This window comes from Aptenodytes forsteri, unplaced genomic scaffold (genome assembly GCF_000699145.1).
Source record: "Aptenodytes forsteri isolate BGI_AS27 unplaced genomic scaffold, ASM69914v1 Scaffold82, whole genome shotgun sequence".
NCBI classification, from domain to species: domain Eukaryota; kingdom Metazoa; phylum Chordata; class Aves; order Sphenisciformes; family Spheniscidae; genus Aptenodytes; species Aptenodytes forsteri.
In genome coordinates this window covers 9911844-9925575 of record NW_008795490.1, presented here as the reverse complement: position 1 = coordinate 9925575, position 13732 = coordinate 9911844, and the positions used below count along the sequence as shown (strand labels likewise).

Here is a 13732-nt window from a genome sequence, read left to right as displayed (position 1 = left end):
TTGTGTGGTGTTTAGCTGCCTGCCGGGTTAAACCACAACACAGTGCCTTCTCCAAAATTCAAATTTGAAATGTTAAGTTTGGATTTAATTTTTAGATTACCCGTGCCAGTTCAGCTATCCCTACTCAGGCTGCTGTTGTTTTTTGGATAATACGATAAATCCATAATGTAAGAAGATATTAAGAAAGCACAGCAATTTTTTTTTCTATCATCAGTGCTCTGCACTCTTCCTTGTAAGAAAAATTTAGCAACCAAGTCATGCAATGAGTATGCCAAACAAGACTTCAGTAAAGGTGATCTAAATGCCTGGCATGATTTAACACACAAAAAAATGGAGAAACCCCGGTTATTCCTCATAAGTCAATTACATCTCTCCTGAGCTCTCAAATAAAAGCATTCTAATCAGCTGTCATCTGGGAACCAGTGCAGGAAATTGCCTCCGTAACGTATAGGACCAGAGACAAATTGTTTCCCCGAGTCCTCGCTGTTTGCAAACTGTCTGGATGGTGAATTGCTGGTCTGATCCTCTTGCTTTATCTTCCAGATATTCCAGCACTTTTCTACCAATCCTGCCTGACTCTTCGGGCATACAGTTGTAGAGCAGTGCCTGAGTACAGAATGTCTTTGCATCCTGGGAAGAGGGGAAGGGGTATTACAAACCTTATATGAGTCAAAGGCAGGCGCTTGATGACCTGATTTATATATGTTGGTTTTATTCTGCATCCTTTTGGAAAGAAGAGGAAAAACATTTTCTGTTTCTCAATCAGTTGGCTTTTGAAAATTAATAAACCTGTTGTTATTCACTCATGCTGCTGAGTGACCTGTTTTTATTGTACGCTGAGGTGCCATAAAATAAAAAAAAGCGATACTGTAAAGGAAAACGCACAGGCCTTATTTGAATGCATAACCAAGTTTGTTTACTTTGAAAGAACAATAACAATGTAATGAATGTCTGGTGCAGAGTTAAGTACATCCTTGTCCAAATTTGATTTATGTGATCGTTTCTGGATGTTAACTCAACCATTGTTAACATAACCTCTGTCATTTTTATATTCACGCTGCCTGTGGGCACACGCTAGCGCAGCAACGTGAAAGAAATCTGAAAGAAAACTGGTAGCAGTTCCTAGTGCAGGAAACCTCTTTCCCTGAAATAACAGAGGTTGGGGTGTAGTGGGCCGTAGATAATGTGAAGGCAAGCAGGTCTGTGTAACTGGAGGAACTTTGTTAGGAGAGAGAAGGCAACCATTGATTCCTGTAGCTTATTAACCTCTTGAGGGCCACGTGCAGTATCCAGACATCATCCATGGTCTGATAGCGTGTATACATGATGTGGCTATCAAATTACCCAAGGAAAAATGCAACTACTTTTGCTGCCAGCTGAAAGATGTCCGGAGATACGCTGTGAGCTCAGGCCGCCTGTGTTTTTGAAGGTAGAAGTTAAGCTTTGTGAGGAATGCTTATACAGACGCTTCTGTAAATGTGTACGTAATTCATACAATATGTGTATGTGTATGTAATTCATACAATAACTTTGTTAGTTATACGAAGAAGGGATTCTCCAACCACTGTGCTAGGCAGTAACTCCACAGGATATGAGAATGTGCATCTTTTAAGAGATACAGATGATGCTTTTTTTAGGTAAACAAAACATTCAGAAGTTGCCACAATGATTAAAGATAAACACAGTTTTCAAGGGAAGTTTTACGGGTATAAACAAAAGGCATTGTTGTTCGTCTCGCATGTTCGTTTCCAAATTGCACATAATTACTAAATCCTTCCCATGTGAGCCTTGCAGCTTGTGTTCTTTAACTAGGTAATATAGCATATGTTTTAGTACCCATAGTTCCACGATTGAAGTTCAGTGATACCTGCAACGATATTTTTGATTCATTTACTTGTAATTCAATTTAACCTAATTAGAAATAGCTATCAATACCTCTTTAAGTTTCAAAGTCATTATATGGCTTACATCAGGTGTTGTCATCGAAATTTTATATTTACAATTTAAATTGAAATTTACAATTGTCAATGAAGAAATGGGATGTTCAGCGTATTACAATAAGTCATTCACATAAACCCTTAATTTCATCTTCAAACTGCATCATGATTTTGTGCCAGCTGGTGGATCCCATATGCTAGGAATAGCTCTTCGCTGCTGGGAGATTGAGGTACGACGGCTGAGCTGAGGACAGAATTTCAGCATGCAGTCTCAGCTGCTTCACTTTTTGCTCCTCTTTTTTAATTGCCCTTTTTCTCTCAATTTCATATGGCTGTGCTTTACTTTTTTGTTTGACACTGATCTTGGGAGGGGAAAGAGAAAATGCTGATGAGATTGTAATAGTTCGGGGTGTGTTATGCTTGGAGAGGGGCATGGTCTTAGTCCAATTTTATGCAAGACACCATCATAATAAGGTACATTATTGCGGATGGCATAGTAATCTGTTAAGGGCTGTAGCAATCATCTGACAAGTTCTGTGATTCATGGACAAGTCAATTATTACTGAAATGGCCTAAAGGATGTGATTTTAACATGATACCCAGAGTTTGCATGTGGATAGACTGCAGTGTGGGATTCAGGCTGTTCTGTCAAGAACCCAATTTTGAAAATACATTTCCTACCGTTCTTTATCGGTGAAAATACAGGGCAACAGATTATTGTGGGTAATCTTTTTGCATAATGTATTGTAATACAGTGCTCATCTGAAGCAGCAAGTCATGCTTCAGAGGCGCTGTCTGCCAATGATTAAATTTCAGTTGAGACCCGTGACAGCCATACGGAGCAGTATGACAAAGCAGTGGCAACAAGTTTGATGGTTCAATTCAGAAAATGTTTCACAATAAGAAATTATTTATTTCAACCTGATGTGTTTGTGGTTTGGTAAGTATTATTTGTGCTACTGAAATAATCTGGTAATCGAAAGGATAAAATAACCACTTCTTCATAATCCAACGTACGGCTGCTTGTTGGGACTCGGGCCAAACCTTCACCTTCAGATCATCCACAGCAACTCTACGTGTGAATTTTAAAGACAGTTTAGGGGAACATAGGTGGTAATTTCAGCCATCTGTCTTTAACTGAAAAAACAGATATTAACTTAGATAAAAATTAGTTGGAGCAACTACTCATTTTTAATGTACAAAAGGGAAGTTTTCTGTATTTTAAAATTTAAACTTGTTACCTGAAAGCAGTGACAGTTTGGGGGCAAACATGGAATTAGGAAAGTTGGGAAGTCGAGAAACAGCTGACAAAAGTTTAAAAACTGAATTAATTTTGAGAGTGTTTTGTTATCCAGGAATTAAACTGAATGCCAGCCACTTCTTAGCAGCACTATATAAATGAAAAGAAATGCGAAAACAAGTCTACCAGTTCCTCCACATGTCACTGTCACTGGGTAACTCTTAGCACCTACGTTAGTCACTCCTTCAACAGGCCATGAAATTGTTCCAGCTTTTAAAATGTGTGAGAGAATTAAGGCAGGTGCTGGCACATCATAAATGAAAATCTAACCTTCAGGCTGGTACAGTAGTGACATTGTTACTGGTTGCATTCTTGAAAACACATGGCTTGTCAAGTTGCAATAAAATTATTTTGTGCTTTTATATTATTAAAACTCGGTGGGGTCTTTGGGCTGCCCACGAGACGTGTGAGACTTACAGGTGTAAGAAAACATATTAATTATTGATACTCAGTACGTAAGTATGTATTTTTTTTTGTTGTTACTGACTTTGTGTCACTGAATAGCTGTTGGATTACTTAAGGAAGAAACTTGCTACAGAAGGTGCTCGCACGTCTGCTGTTGGAGAAATCCAATACTGAACCATCTATGATCCAAAAAAACCTTAATGACTTCTCTGAAAAACTTCTCAGAATAATAATACTCATAAAAACAGCATACAAAGTCATATTTTAATTTCACAGCAGAACAAATGCTCAGCATTTTTGCATAAAAAGAAATAGCGGAATAGAGAGAGTCATCTTCAGTCCATGGATATTTTTCCTGAGCTCTTACTTAAACCTGAAATCCAGTGAATTGCTATGCAGCTTCTTATCTCAAGCAATCATTACTGTTCTCTAAAAGGAGTGCTTAATCTTCAGTTTCTTACGAGGGTCCTCTTATGAATAAACCGGTGTCGAATGTTACTACCTTCGAACAACTGTCCAGTTTCTGTCCTCCCTTTTTCCAAACCTTATACCAGACCGCAAAACGAAAACATCACAACTGTACGTGAGGTTCTCTTAAAAGTTCAGATGAAATTACCTAAGTCATTATCAGTTTTAGGAAGCCTGCATATTATTCTTACTAACAATAAGGTAATTCAATTACTCTAATCAGTGATTTAATCACTGTATAAAAACTGCCTTGGTTTTTGTGTCACATTTAGCCCTATATGAAAATCTCCTAATACAGCATTAGGGAATTAGAATTATCCTGGTACTGAGTGAAAAGAACATACTCTGTTGTGTAACCAGAAATGCATGTATTGCCTGAATATACATGCTTTCCTAACTGTAGAACTAAAATATTTTCTTCATTTATAATTTGCCTTAATACGTAGGAAGGACAGCAGACAATACAATAGGATTATTAACCTATTCTTACTTCTCTCTTTTCTCTCATTTTCCAAAAGCGGGTCATACATTTGTGCTTTCAAACTGTATTTTGAGGTCTCTTTTGGTGTCGCTTTTTTGGTTTTATATCCAAGATCACCTTGTATGCTAGTGCTATGCAATTTTAATATATTCCAGTGACCCTCCTGTGAGGTAGCAAGGTAATGCTATTTTCCATTGTATAGGTAGGGAACAGACGCACAGAAGAATAAGAGCAGCTTTCCCGTACCTAACTCTGCCTAGTCATTTAGGCTTCCTCTAGACATCTACAGTTAGGTGATACATCACCCTCCCAGTGACTTAGCCTGGATCCCATTAAAGTCTGTGGCAGGCAGTGTACTGAACTCAGATCTTCCAAGTCCTACATTAGTACTCTTTTTACTGGAACGTATTTCCTTTCTGAAATAAACAAATATATTCTGCTGAAGTATAGGGATTTGAATACTGCTCCTTCATGTGGATTGGCAAGAAGCGTGAACTTTGTGATTTTTGTATCACTATTTTAAAAGTTTTTGCTATTTCTCTTATTAAATAATTGAGAATGTCATCCTTCATCTTGGGTTTCATCGTTTCCGTACTGATTGCTTTTCACAGATACTACACTCTCAGGGGAAATTGGCACCAAGAAAAAAGTGAAAAGACTGTTAAGTTTCCAGAGGTATTTCCATGCATCCCGGTTACTGCGTGGAATTGTACCACAAGCCTCTCTGTACCTACTGGATGAGGACTACCTTGGGCAAGCAAGGGTAAGACGGGTCTCCAGATCTCCATTTCTTTTAATAATATTCCAGAGAATGTCAATTTTGTTTCAGCGTTCAGATAAACAGATGTATGGCTGATCTTTCTTAAATGACCCACATTACTTGCCTGCCTGCCTGCCTCACAGCAAACAAACTGTCCATTCCTCTTTTATGGTTACAGCTTTAAAGGCTTAGTCTCAAAGCAACGAGAAAATGTCTAAATCTATTCAGCATTTTCAGATTCTGTCAACTGAAATTATAATCTGGATTTATTAAAGGATGAAGGATCCCTGGCTGGGTTACTGATTTAAGTAAGTGCAGCCTCGGCACAAGATTTAGTTCAACTGCTTGAAAAAAGACAGCTGCCTCTCAGCTGGTACGGAGCAGCTATTAGGCGACCCACAATAGCTCTCCGTAATGGCAAAGGCTAGGAAACAGGGAACACTCGCTGCAAAGAACTTCACAATAATCAAAACATAATTCTCTTATCTTGCAGCTCTTATACTTGCTTTGAATGATATTTTCTAACAAAACTTGCACAACTGATGGCATTGGGATTACGTGCCTGGGCAATTTTTATTCTCTGCAAGAGAAGATTACGTGCCAGGTGTTAGAAAGTAATTCAGAATCCAGAACTGGTTTGAATATAGACTAAGCGATGGGAGTGAATGCCCGCTTCATTCACACATATGCCACTGTAGGTCATACAGTTAGTCCAGACTCAGTCTCTTGACTGAACTGACGTGGCTGTAAAAACACCGTATATGGTGGTAACGATGGATTCTTCTGCGTGGCTGAGTGGGCTTCACAGAAGCACTGTATCTAAGTTTATAAAAGCTATTCCTGTGTATTGGTTTGTTTAGCAAAATGTAATTCATACTCACCATGAGAGCTAAGACTGTGTTTTACTGTAATAAAAACCTAAGAGAATTTGTACTGAATTGATTTTGGGACATGAAAGAACAATTAAAAAGTTGTGCAGTAAAAGGGAATATTTTGTTTTATATTATTTCATGTTTTGAGCTCCATTTAGAAGGTATTTTTAGTGTCAAGTTAAAAACCTCCTCAGTTAAAAGTGCAAGTGATATTTTATGCAGTATAGCACCACTTGGTTCCTGACGTCTGATATTTCAAATACATCTCTGTAGCTTTCCCAAACAAAACTTTAAAGCTGCAGCAACCAATCCTGTGATTGATTAATGTGGAATAATAATTTAAATCTGCTTTACAGTTTGAGATGCCAGTCATTTGCCTTTTCATATTTGTTTTTTCTAGCATATGCTATCCAAAGTGGGAATGTGGGATTTTGACATTTTCTTGTTTGACCGCTTGACAAATGGTAAGTAATTTTTTAAAAGTTTTTATCTTAGTATCTCTCATATATGGCTATTCTAAAAATCCCTAATTAATTAATTGCTAAATGTTTCCAGTTTAGATTACTGAAGAGAAATTGAACACAGTTAACTTCTCTTAAAATCATATCCTTGAACGTTTTCAGGCTTTTCCCAGAACGCTCACAACTATAGGATAATGCATAAAGAGTGTTTTTGTATTAATCTAATCTCCTACATTTGTTATGGTCACCTTTTCAAAGGGGTGTTTCAGTTTCCTTTACCTGGGAAATTCCAAAGGTACTTTAAATATGCCTATTAGATACACTGGTCGATAAGTCCAGACAGACCTCCACAATCAGTCGATTTCTATCAACATGAAATACCTTTAACTGAAGATACCCTTGCTTCTGTTCAGCAGCAAAAATTAGGAAATTCATTAAGACAGTAAAAACCTGTGAAATGTTTTGTCTAAATATATGCCTGTAACACCACACACACACTCATGTCTAGGCAATACCTCTTGATCAGGTAACTGCTGAAGAGGGTCATGATCACACCTTTCTCCTTTCTGTATTGCTCATAGGAATGAGATCCCTCATTCCTCACCCCCAATCTAATAAGGTCTGGCTGGGGCAGAAGGTGTAGAAAAAAGTTGGTTTAGAGGGTAATTCAGCTGAGTGAAGAGTGGAAAGGACCGCAAATGGCAAGGGAAGCAAAAGCATAATTCTTCTAAATTACCTTTCTGCACCCCTGCTCAGTAGTCAAGGCCAAATAAGTTTCCATGTCCTCTTCGTACATATATTTATTTTCTTTCCTGAGTTACATTACATAAGAAAAGACTTCCTTCAAACATTGTTTATACGTTGTATGGGTTGGTTGGTCTGGGGTTTTATTTCTAACTTTTCTGGAAACATTGCTGCTGAATTATGCAGTGCAAACTTTTTTAAATTCTGTGTGTATGTATAGTTGATCGTATAATACTAGTTAGGCTCAATTTTGCTAGTGTTCCCAGTATTGGATTCACAGTAAGGCCAGCGTAATATTACAGTGGGACTTGAGACCGTAAATGCTGCAAGTCATTTTTTCCTGTCTGCATCATCATTATGAGATGCAATTGTAGCTGAGCTAGGTACGTGGGCTAATTACATGTTTGTACAGCCATGTGTAAAATAAAAAATTTAATTACAAACTGCTGATTCCTTGGTAATTAATTAATTAGTACAGTATGGCAAACTGAAGTGGCAGAAAAGCCATTCTCCTTTCTGTCGTTTCTGGAGATAGACCTGTATTATGAAGATGATGTGGTTCTCAAACAAGCCTGTCAAAAGATTTCCAGTTAAAACCATGTCAATTCGCCTTCTGCATCGTGTTGAAACAGTAAACGTGACTTTATGGCATCTAGACACAAGAATGGCACTCCACTGGTACAGCCATACCATCAAATCTTGGTTATATATAGGAGTAATTCATATAAGCTACTTTGCAGTATGAAAGTGTCATCTAAGCTCATATGATAGGAGCTAAGGTGATGGGAGCTGACTAATAGTTAGGAAATTAGCAAGATTTTTAGTCTTGTTTGGTTTATAACTACACATTAAGGGAATCTAAGAGTTGTTCCTTTCTGCTTTTAGGAAACAGTCTCGTAACGCTGCTTTGTCACCTCTTCAATGTGCATGGACTTATTCACCATTTCCAGTTAGATATGGTTACATTACACAGGTTTTTAGGTAAGTGCTCACCTCAAAGCCATCTTTAAATGCAGTTTACAGCTTAAATAGGGCATCAAAGAAGGCACTGGCTTGGTCTGCGTGCCTATGTAAAATCATGATATTGTTGCAAATATTTCAGTAAAACATTTCTGTGATACATATTAGCATACAATTTACAGGCACTCAGGTACTTGGTTCAGTACCTGTTAAGTCAATGGAGGGACTTCAGAAGGCTCTGCATTGGGCTGAAGCATCCCAGTACCACAATTGCACTGGTGATTTAAAAAAAAGGATGCCATGCAGAGATGTGGCTGGCCGAGTAGGCCCACACAGACAGACAGACATTGCAGAACCTACCCGTGCACAGTACAATTGTGGTGCAGAGTCATTATTTTAGTGACTAATAGACCACTGAGACCCAGGGCAGTTAAAAGCTTATGTGCAAAATTTAACAAATTATATCAAGCTGTCTGCACCGAATAGTGTTGACGAAAGCCCCTGCTGCTGTTACTGCCAACAGAAATATTAGCCCCATGCTGTCAGCGAACCAAAAGAAATTGGCCAAAATCAATTACTTTTTGCATCATGTTTTGAATGCAGCTGAATGCCCGTTTGTTAGGCTGTCAGACGGAGTTTCAAAGGCAAGGTCTCTTCTTTAAGACTGCGTAATTGTCACTTCTGGAAAGCATTCCTCCAATGTGGAGACAGACAAAATCTCCCTGCTGTTTCTGACTCCTGTGGGCGGCCGTGAAGTGGACGCTCAGATAATTACAGCTAGCGGTATTCAGGGTTTAAAGGATTAGCCACTGTGACTTCAAATGCTTGTGGAGCTGGAAACAAACTGAAGGCTAGGACTTTCTTTGGCTTTCCCCATGCTGGAGACAAGTGCCATGGGAAATTTGCCCGTTACCTTTCTGTTTGATTAATCTGATAGTGTCTAGGAGAGCGCTTTGGGCAAGAACACGTGCAGCTTCCACTGTTCACGTGGTGTTGCCCCGAGACCACCTAATGGTGCAGGCACCGTGCAGGGAACAGATGAGTGCGAAGCACACACCTCGATGATTTTCTATGCGAGCGAAAGCTGAGAGTTAAAAGGTTGTCGCTCAGTCTTCCAGCTGGACCAGTTCCAGCACTGCACACTAAAACAAGAAGGACTGGTATTTGAAAATGGACGTGCAGACGTGACTAAAATTATCACAGAAGGTTTTGCTCCGCATACCCCAATGCTTTATCTTTTGATTCTCTGTCTGGAGGATGTAGGAATGCCTTTGACCATTGCTAGTCACTCAAATAACAAATGATGCCAGGGTATCAGGGCCTCACCCCCTGCCGCTGTAAAATAGGTGGTACTGCCTTAATGACATTACGCCCCTATGACAGCAGCGTAAATAATTACACTCCGTTGTGGCTAAATTTGCCTCTCTTCCTTATTTATTTTACTCCTGAATGAGAGCCTTCACTAAGGCAAGAAAGAGTTGATTTATGAACTAGACCCAGTATATCCCCTTGGGCCTCACAAATCCTTTCATGCATTTTTTCTCTAAAGGTATTCCAATAAGAGCACCAGTCTAAGTAAGCTACAGATATTTGAAGAAACTCCTTAGGCAGCTGACTGTAAAACCTCAAATTGTATTTTAAATCCAGTTCCCACGTGTGGCCGTGGCATTCAGAGACAAAAGGATCTTTATTTTCTGTTTTGGTTCCCAGTTATGGTTCAAGAAGATTACCATAGCCAAAACCCGTACCACAATGCTGTCCATGCTGCTGATGTCACACAAGCTATGCACTGCTATCTGAGGGAGCCCAAGGTAATGACAACCTTTCGCGCTGATGCTGCTTTCAGATAATTCTCAATTTTTTTTTCCCAGGATTGAAAAAAAAAAAAAACCAAAATATTTTTAGATAGCGGAAAACGACAGCGTACTTGAAGTCAGCAACAAGGCAGTAGCAGAGTCAGCTACAGGTTACAGACACTTTAAACAAACTGCTGGAGTCACCTGTCATCACGCAGGCAACATATCGAAGTGCTGTCATACGAGTGCCAGCAAGTGTTACCGTGACCGTGTGTACCAGCCATCTGCGAGTGGCTGCAGTCCTCCCAGCAAAGCCAGCAGAAGGCAGCGCATGCCCGTGCCTCAGTCCCTTCAGGGCCTAAGCCCCTCACATCGATATTTCAAGATACCGAATTTGGCAGTGCAACACCAGAAAAGGGGAAAATGTTCCCTTTGAGCGGGTCTGTTGCAAGGGTGTCCTCTGCACGAGTGAACAGCAGCTTCTGACTGCTGCAGCAAGCCCTCACAGCGCCAGGGTGTGACGTTGCTTTATGTGTTACTGGAAGGCACTGCAATACTGTAATGCTGAGCCACAGTGTAAGAATATAACTAACCTTTCCTGGCTTGACTTAAATGAAGGGAAGTTCTGCTAGGATTAGCAAATTGTTAGTCTGAAAATTGAAAATTTTATAAACTCTGCATTTTACAGCACAGTGCTGTGCTGGAAAATATGAAGCCTGATGTATTGTTGGCATTACTAAATACTGTGTGAGGCAGAGGCCTTATCATGTATGCCAACCTGCTAGTATACTTACTTTTTAAAACTGAATCTTTTAGACGAAGCTCAAGCACTTCTATAACAACAATCCTTATATTGCTATAAACGATAAAGAGATAAGAAGTACAAACTGTAATAAAATATGAGTATATAGTCTGATATCTTTATAGATGTTTGTTCAACAGTCACCTTAAAAATGTAGTTCACAAAATTTATTTTATATTTGACATTTGTGTACTGTCCTACAAAACTAAGCACTGCCATGATGCTAGCTGATTCCTTTATTTGCCAAAAGAAAAAAAAAGTATTTACTGTTCATGTTCTTGTTGTGATTAACGTGTGTGATTCAGCTTGCCAACTTCCTCACCCCATCGGACATAATGCTTGGACTGCTAGCTGCTGCGGCTCATGATGTGGATCATCCGGGGGTCAACCAGCCCTTTCTGATCAAAACTAAACACCACCTTGCCAGCCTGTACCAGGTAAAACTGCAGCTGATCGAGTTGATAATATGTAAAATGATGTCAAGGAGGGTCTAAGCAATTTGCGGTGAGCTTTCATGCCGAAATCTGGCAGTGGGGGGATGTTGACCAAATCAACCTGCACTTTAGAGTCTGGACAATTTCAGTTAAGCTCCTCACTGGGTGTCTTTTGGAGCAAAGCTGATACACATGAGAAAGAAAGTGGAAATGTCAGATTTTGTTGAGGACATTTAAGTCAAATCAGTTGCCTGGGTTATTTCTGCTGTAGATCATCTGGGGTAAGGAACTGTGGATAGGAGATTTAAAATCACAGGGAGACAATTTGTACTTCATCTTCCTTCGGTGAGCAAGCAAGCAGCAGGCATGTTCTCAATTGGCATTGCATTAAAAGAAACTTTTGCTTCATGTGGCTCTAGTAAAATTAAACACTTAATGAATACTGCAATTTAAAAAAAAAAAAAAAAGAAGATAGAGGAAACCAAGGGAAAAGCTGTAGATATTTACCCAAATGTGCCTAGAGATATGAAGAAAGACATTAAAACAGCCACCATAGGTCACACCACAGGCTGTCTAGACCAGTATCCTTTTTCTAAGAGCAGCCAGCAAAAGATCTCAGAGAGAAACATAAGCCTGGGATAAGTACAGAGTTGTCCTTCACCTGGTATACATCCTCCCATCTCTGGCAAGCAGGAGTAGAAGACCTCCTGAAACAAAAACATAGACCCTCTTGTTCAATAACTATCAATGAACCTATCCTGCCCTGATTTTTGTGGTCCTTTTGGAACATATTTGTAGTTTTGTCCCATGGCAATCACTGTAACTCTGGGTTTTATCTACAACTGTCCTACATGTATAATCTTTGCATGCATGTACACATGATTATATATGCACATCTCTACTGTTTACATTATACTTACATATACACGCTGGAGCAATACTGTAAATCATCTTGGTTGCACTAACTGTAATTCATAGCTAATAAATGGAGATGGTATTGTTTTGTAGCCTTCGGAAGAGTCAACTTCAGCCTTTGTAATAAGGTATCAGAAACGGAATATCCCAAGTTAAAAATGAATCTAACTGAGGAAGACTCACTGATAGCTACGTACCTTTCTACACATACTTAGGAAATCGAGAGTTGTCATACCCATACATGTGTGGTGCATTTTGCTCCAGTCTTTTCTAAATGTCAGGCCAGCTAGGCGGGGAGAGAGAAAAGCCAGGGGACTAAGCCAGGGGACTTTGGGAAAGTTATGTTAAGGATCTTTTGAAGAGGAGCGGGTAGAGCTATTCCACAAAAACCCTGGCCCTATGAAAAGGTATGAACAACTCCTTCTCAAATTAATACACCCACTATTATTACTGGAAACAGTAATATATAATTAGGTTGGAAATTCAGGCTAATCTGAAAGAAATGTAGCTAAAATAAAATACTATTATCTTAGAGAGATGGATTCTGCTCAGCTAACTGGGCTTGAATACACTTTCAAACGTTGGTTAGAAAAGGCAGTGACAATACAGCAAATGCAACCTTTCAAAAGCAAATGTGATTTTTAAGTATCTTGTTTAGGGACGTTCACTGGCAAGTTTCATTTCTATTATTTTATCTGAAATTGATCCCAGATTGTTTCCAAAGATTTTAGTAGTATACAGTACATGAATGCCAATAAAAATAACAATGCTGGGAAAAAAGTTTTGTTGAAAACATTTTTAGTCAAAAATTTAGATTCAGTGAATAGTCTTTAAAACAATAAATTATATTCTTCTCAATATTAGTACTTTAACACGTGCTTGAAACTGAAAAAAAAAGTTCTGGGGTTTTTGGTTTTTAAATAGCAGATCCACAGAACTGCTGTGACTAATCAGAAAAATAATCAAACAAAACATAGTTAACATAGTTGGCAGTCATCTGTCACTGAGACAGTAGTAACTGAGACTTAGGGTTATCTGTTTATGGCGTCTCTTTGCTCTTGATTGTTTGTAAATTTAAATTAGAACTTTACATCTGAATCATCTGGAAAAAAAGGTTTTGCAAAATGAAGTTGGTCAGTATTTGACAAAGATGCGAAGTGTTTGACAGCTTCTGAAGGGCATATATGAGCAGAATCATGTTTCGGGAAGATAGGTGTCATCACCAAGGAGTTCAGAACTTTCAGTATTCATTTTCAAATTAAATCCATATTTTATGATGCAAGACTTTGTTTTGTAATCTATAGGGTAATTTCCACAAGTCTATTGCATGCGAGGCACCATAATTTTCCACAAAAATAAAAGTGCCTCATTCAAGTCTCTAGCATTACAAAGACAGT

The 13732-nt window shown here is 38.8% G+C and overlaps 1 protein-coding gene across 1 annotated transcript in view; it reads left to right on the top strand.

Moving 5' to 3' along the window:
• PDE7B (phosphodiesterase 7B) overlaps nucleotides 1–13732 on the top strand; it is a 177556-nt gene that overhangs the window by 150268 nt on the left and 13556 nt on the right. The window contains exons 5-9 of the mRNA XM_009281484.2: nucleotides 5203–5354; nucleotides 6624–6687; nucleotides 8314–8409; nucleotides 10099–10199; nucleotides 11292–11423. Of these exons, the coding sequence (XP_009279759.1) occupies nucleotides 5203–5354; nucleotides 6624–6687; nucleotides 8314–8409; nucleotides 10099–10199; nucleotides 11292–11423 (545 nt within the window). The remainder of the gene's footprint in view (nucleotides 1–5202; nucleotides 5355–6623; nucleotides 6688–8313; nucleotides 8410–10098; nucleotides 10200–11291; nucleotides 11424–13732) is intronic.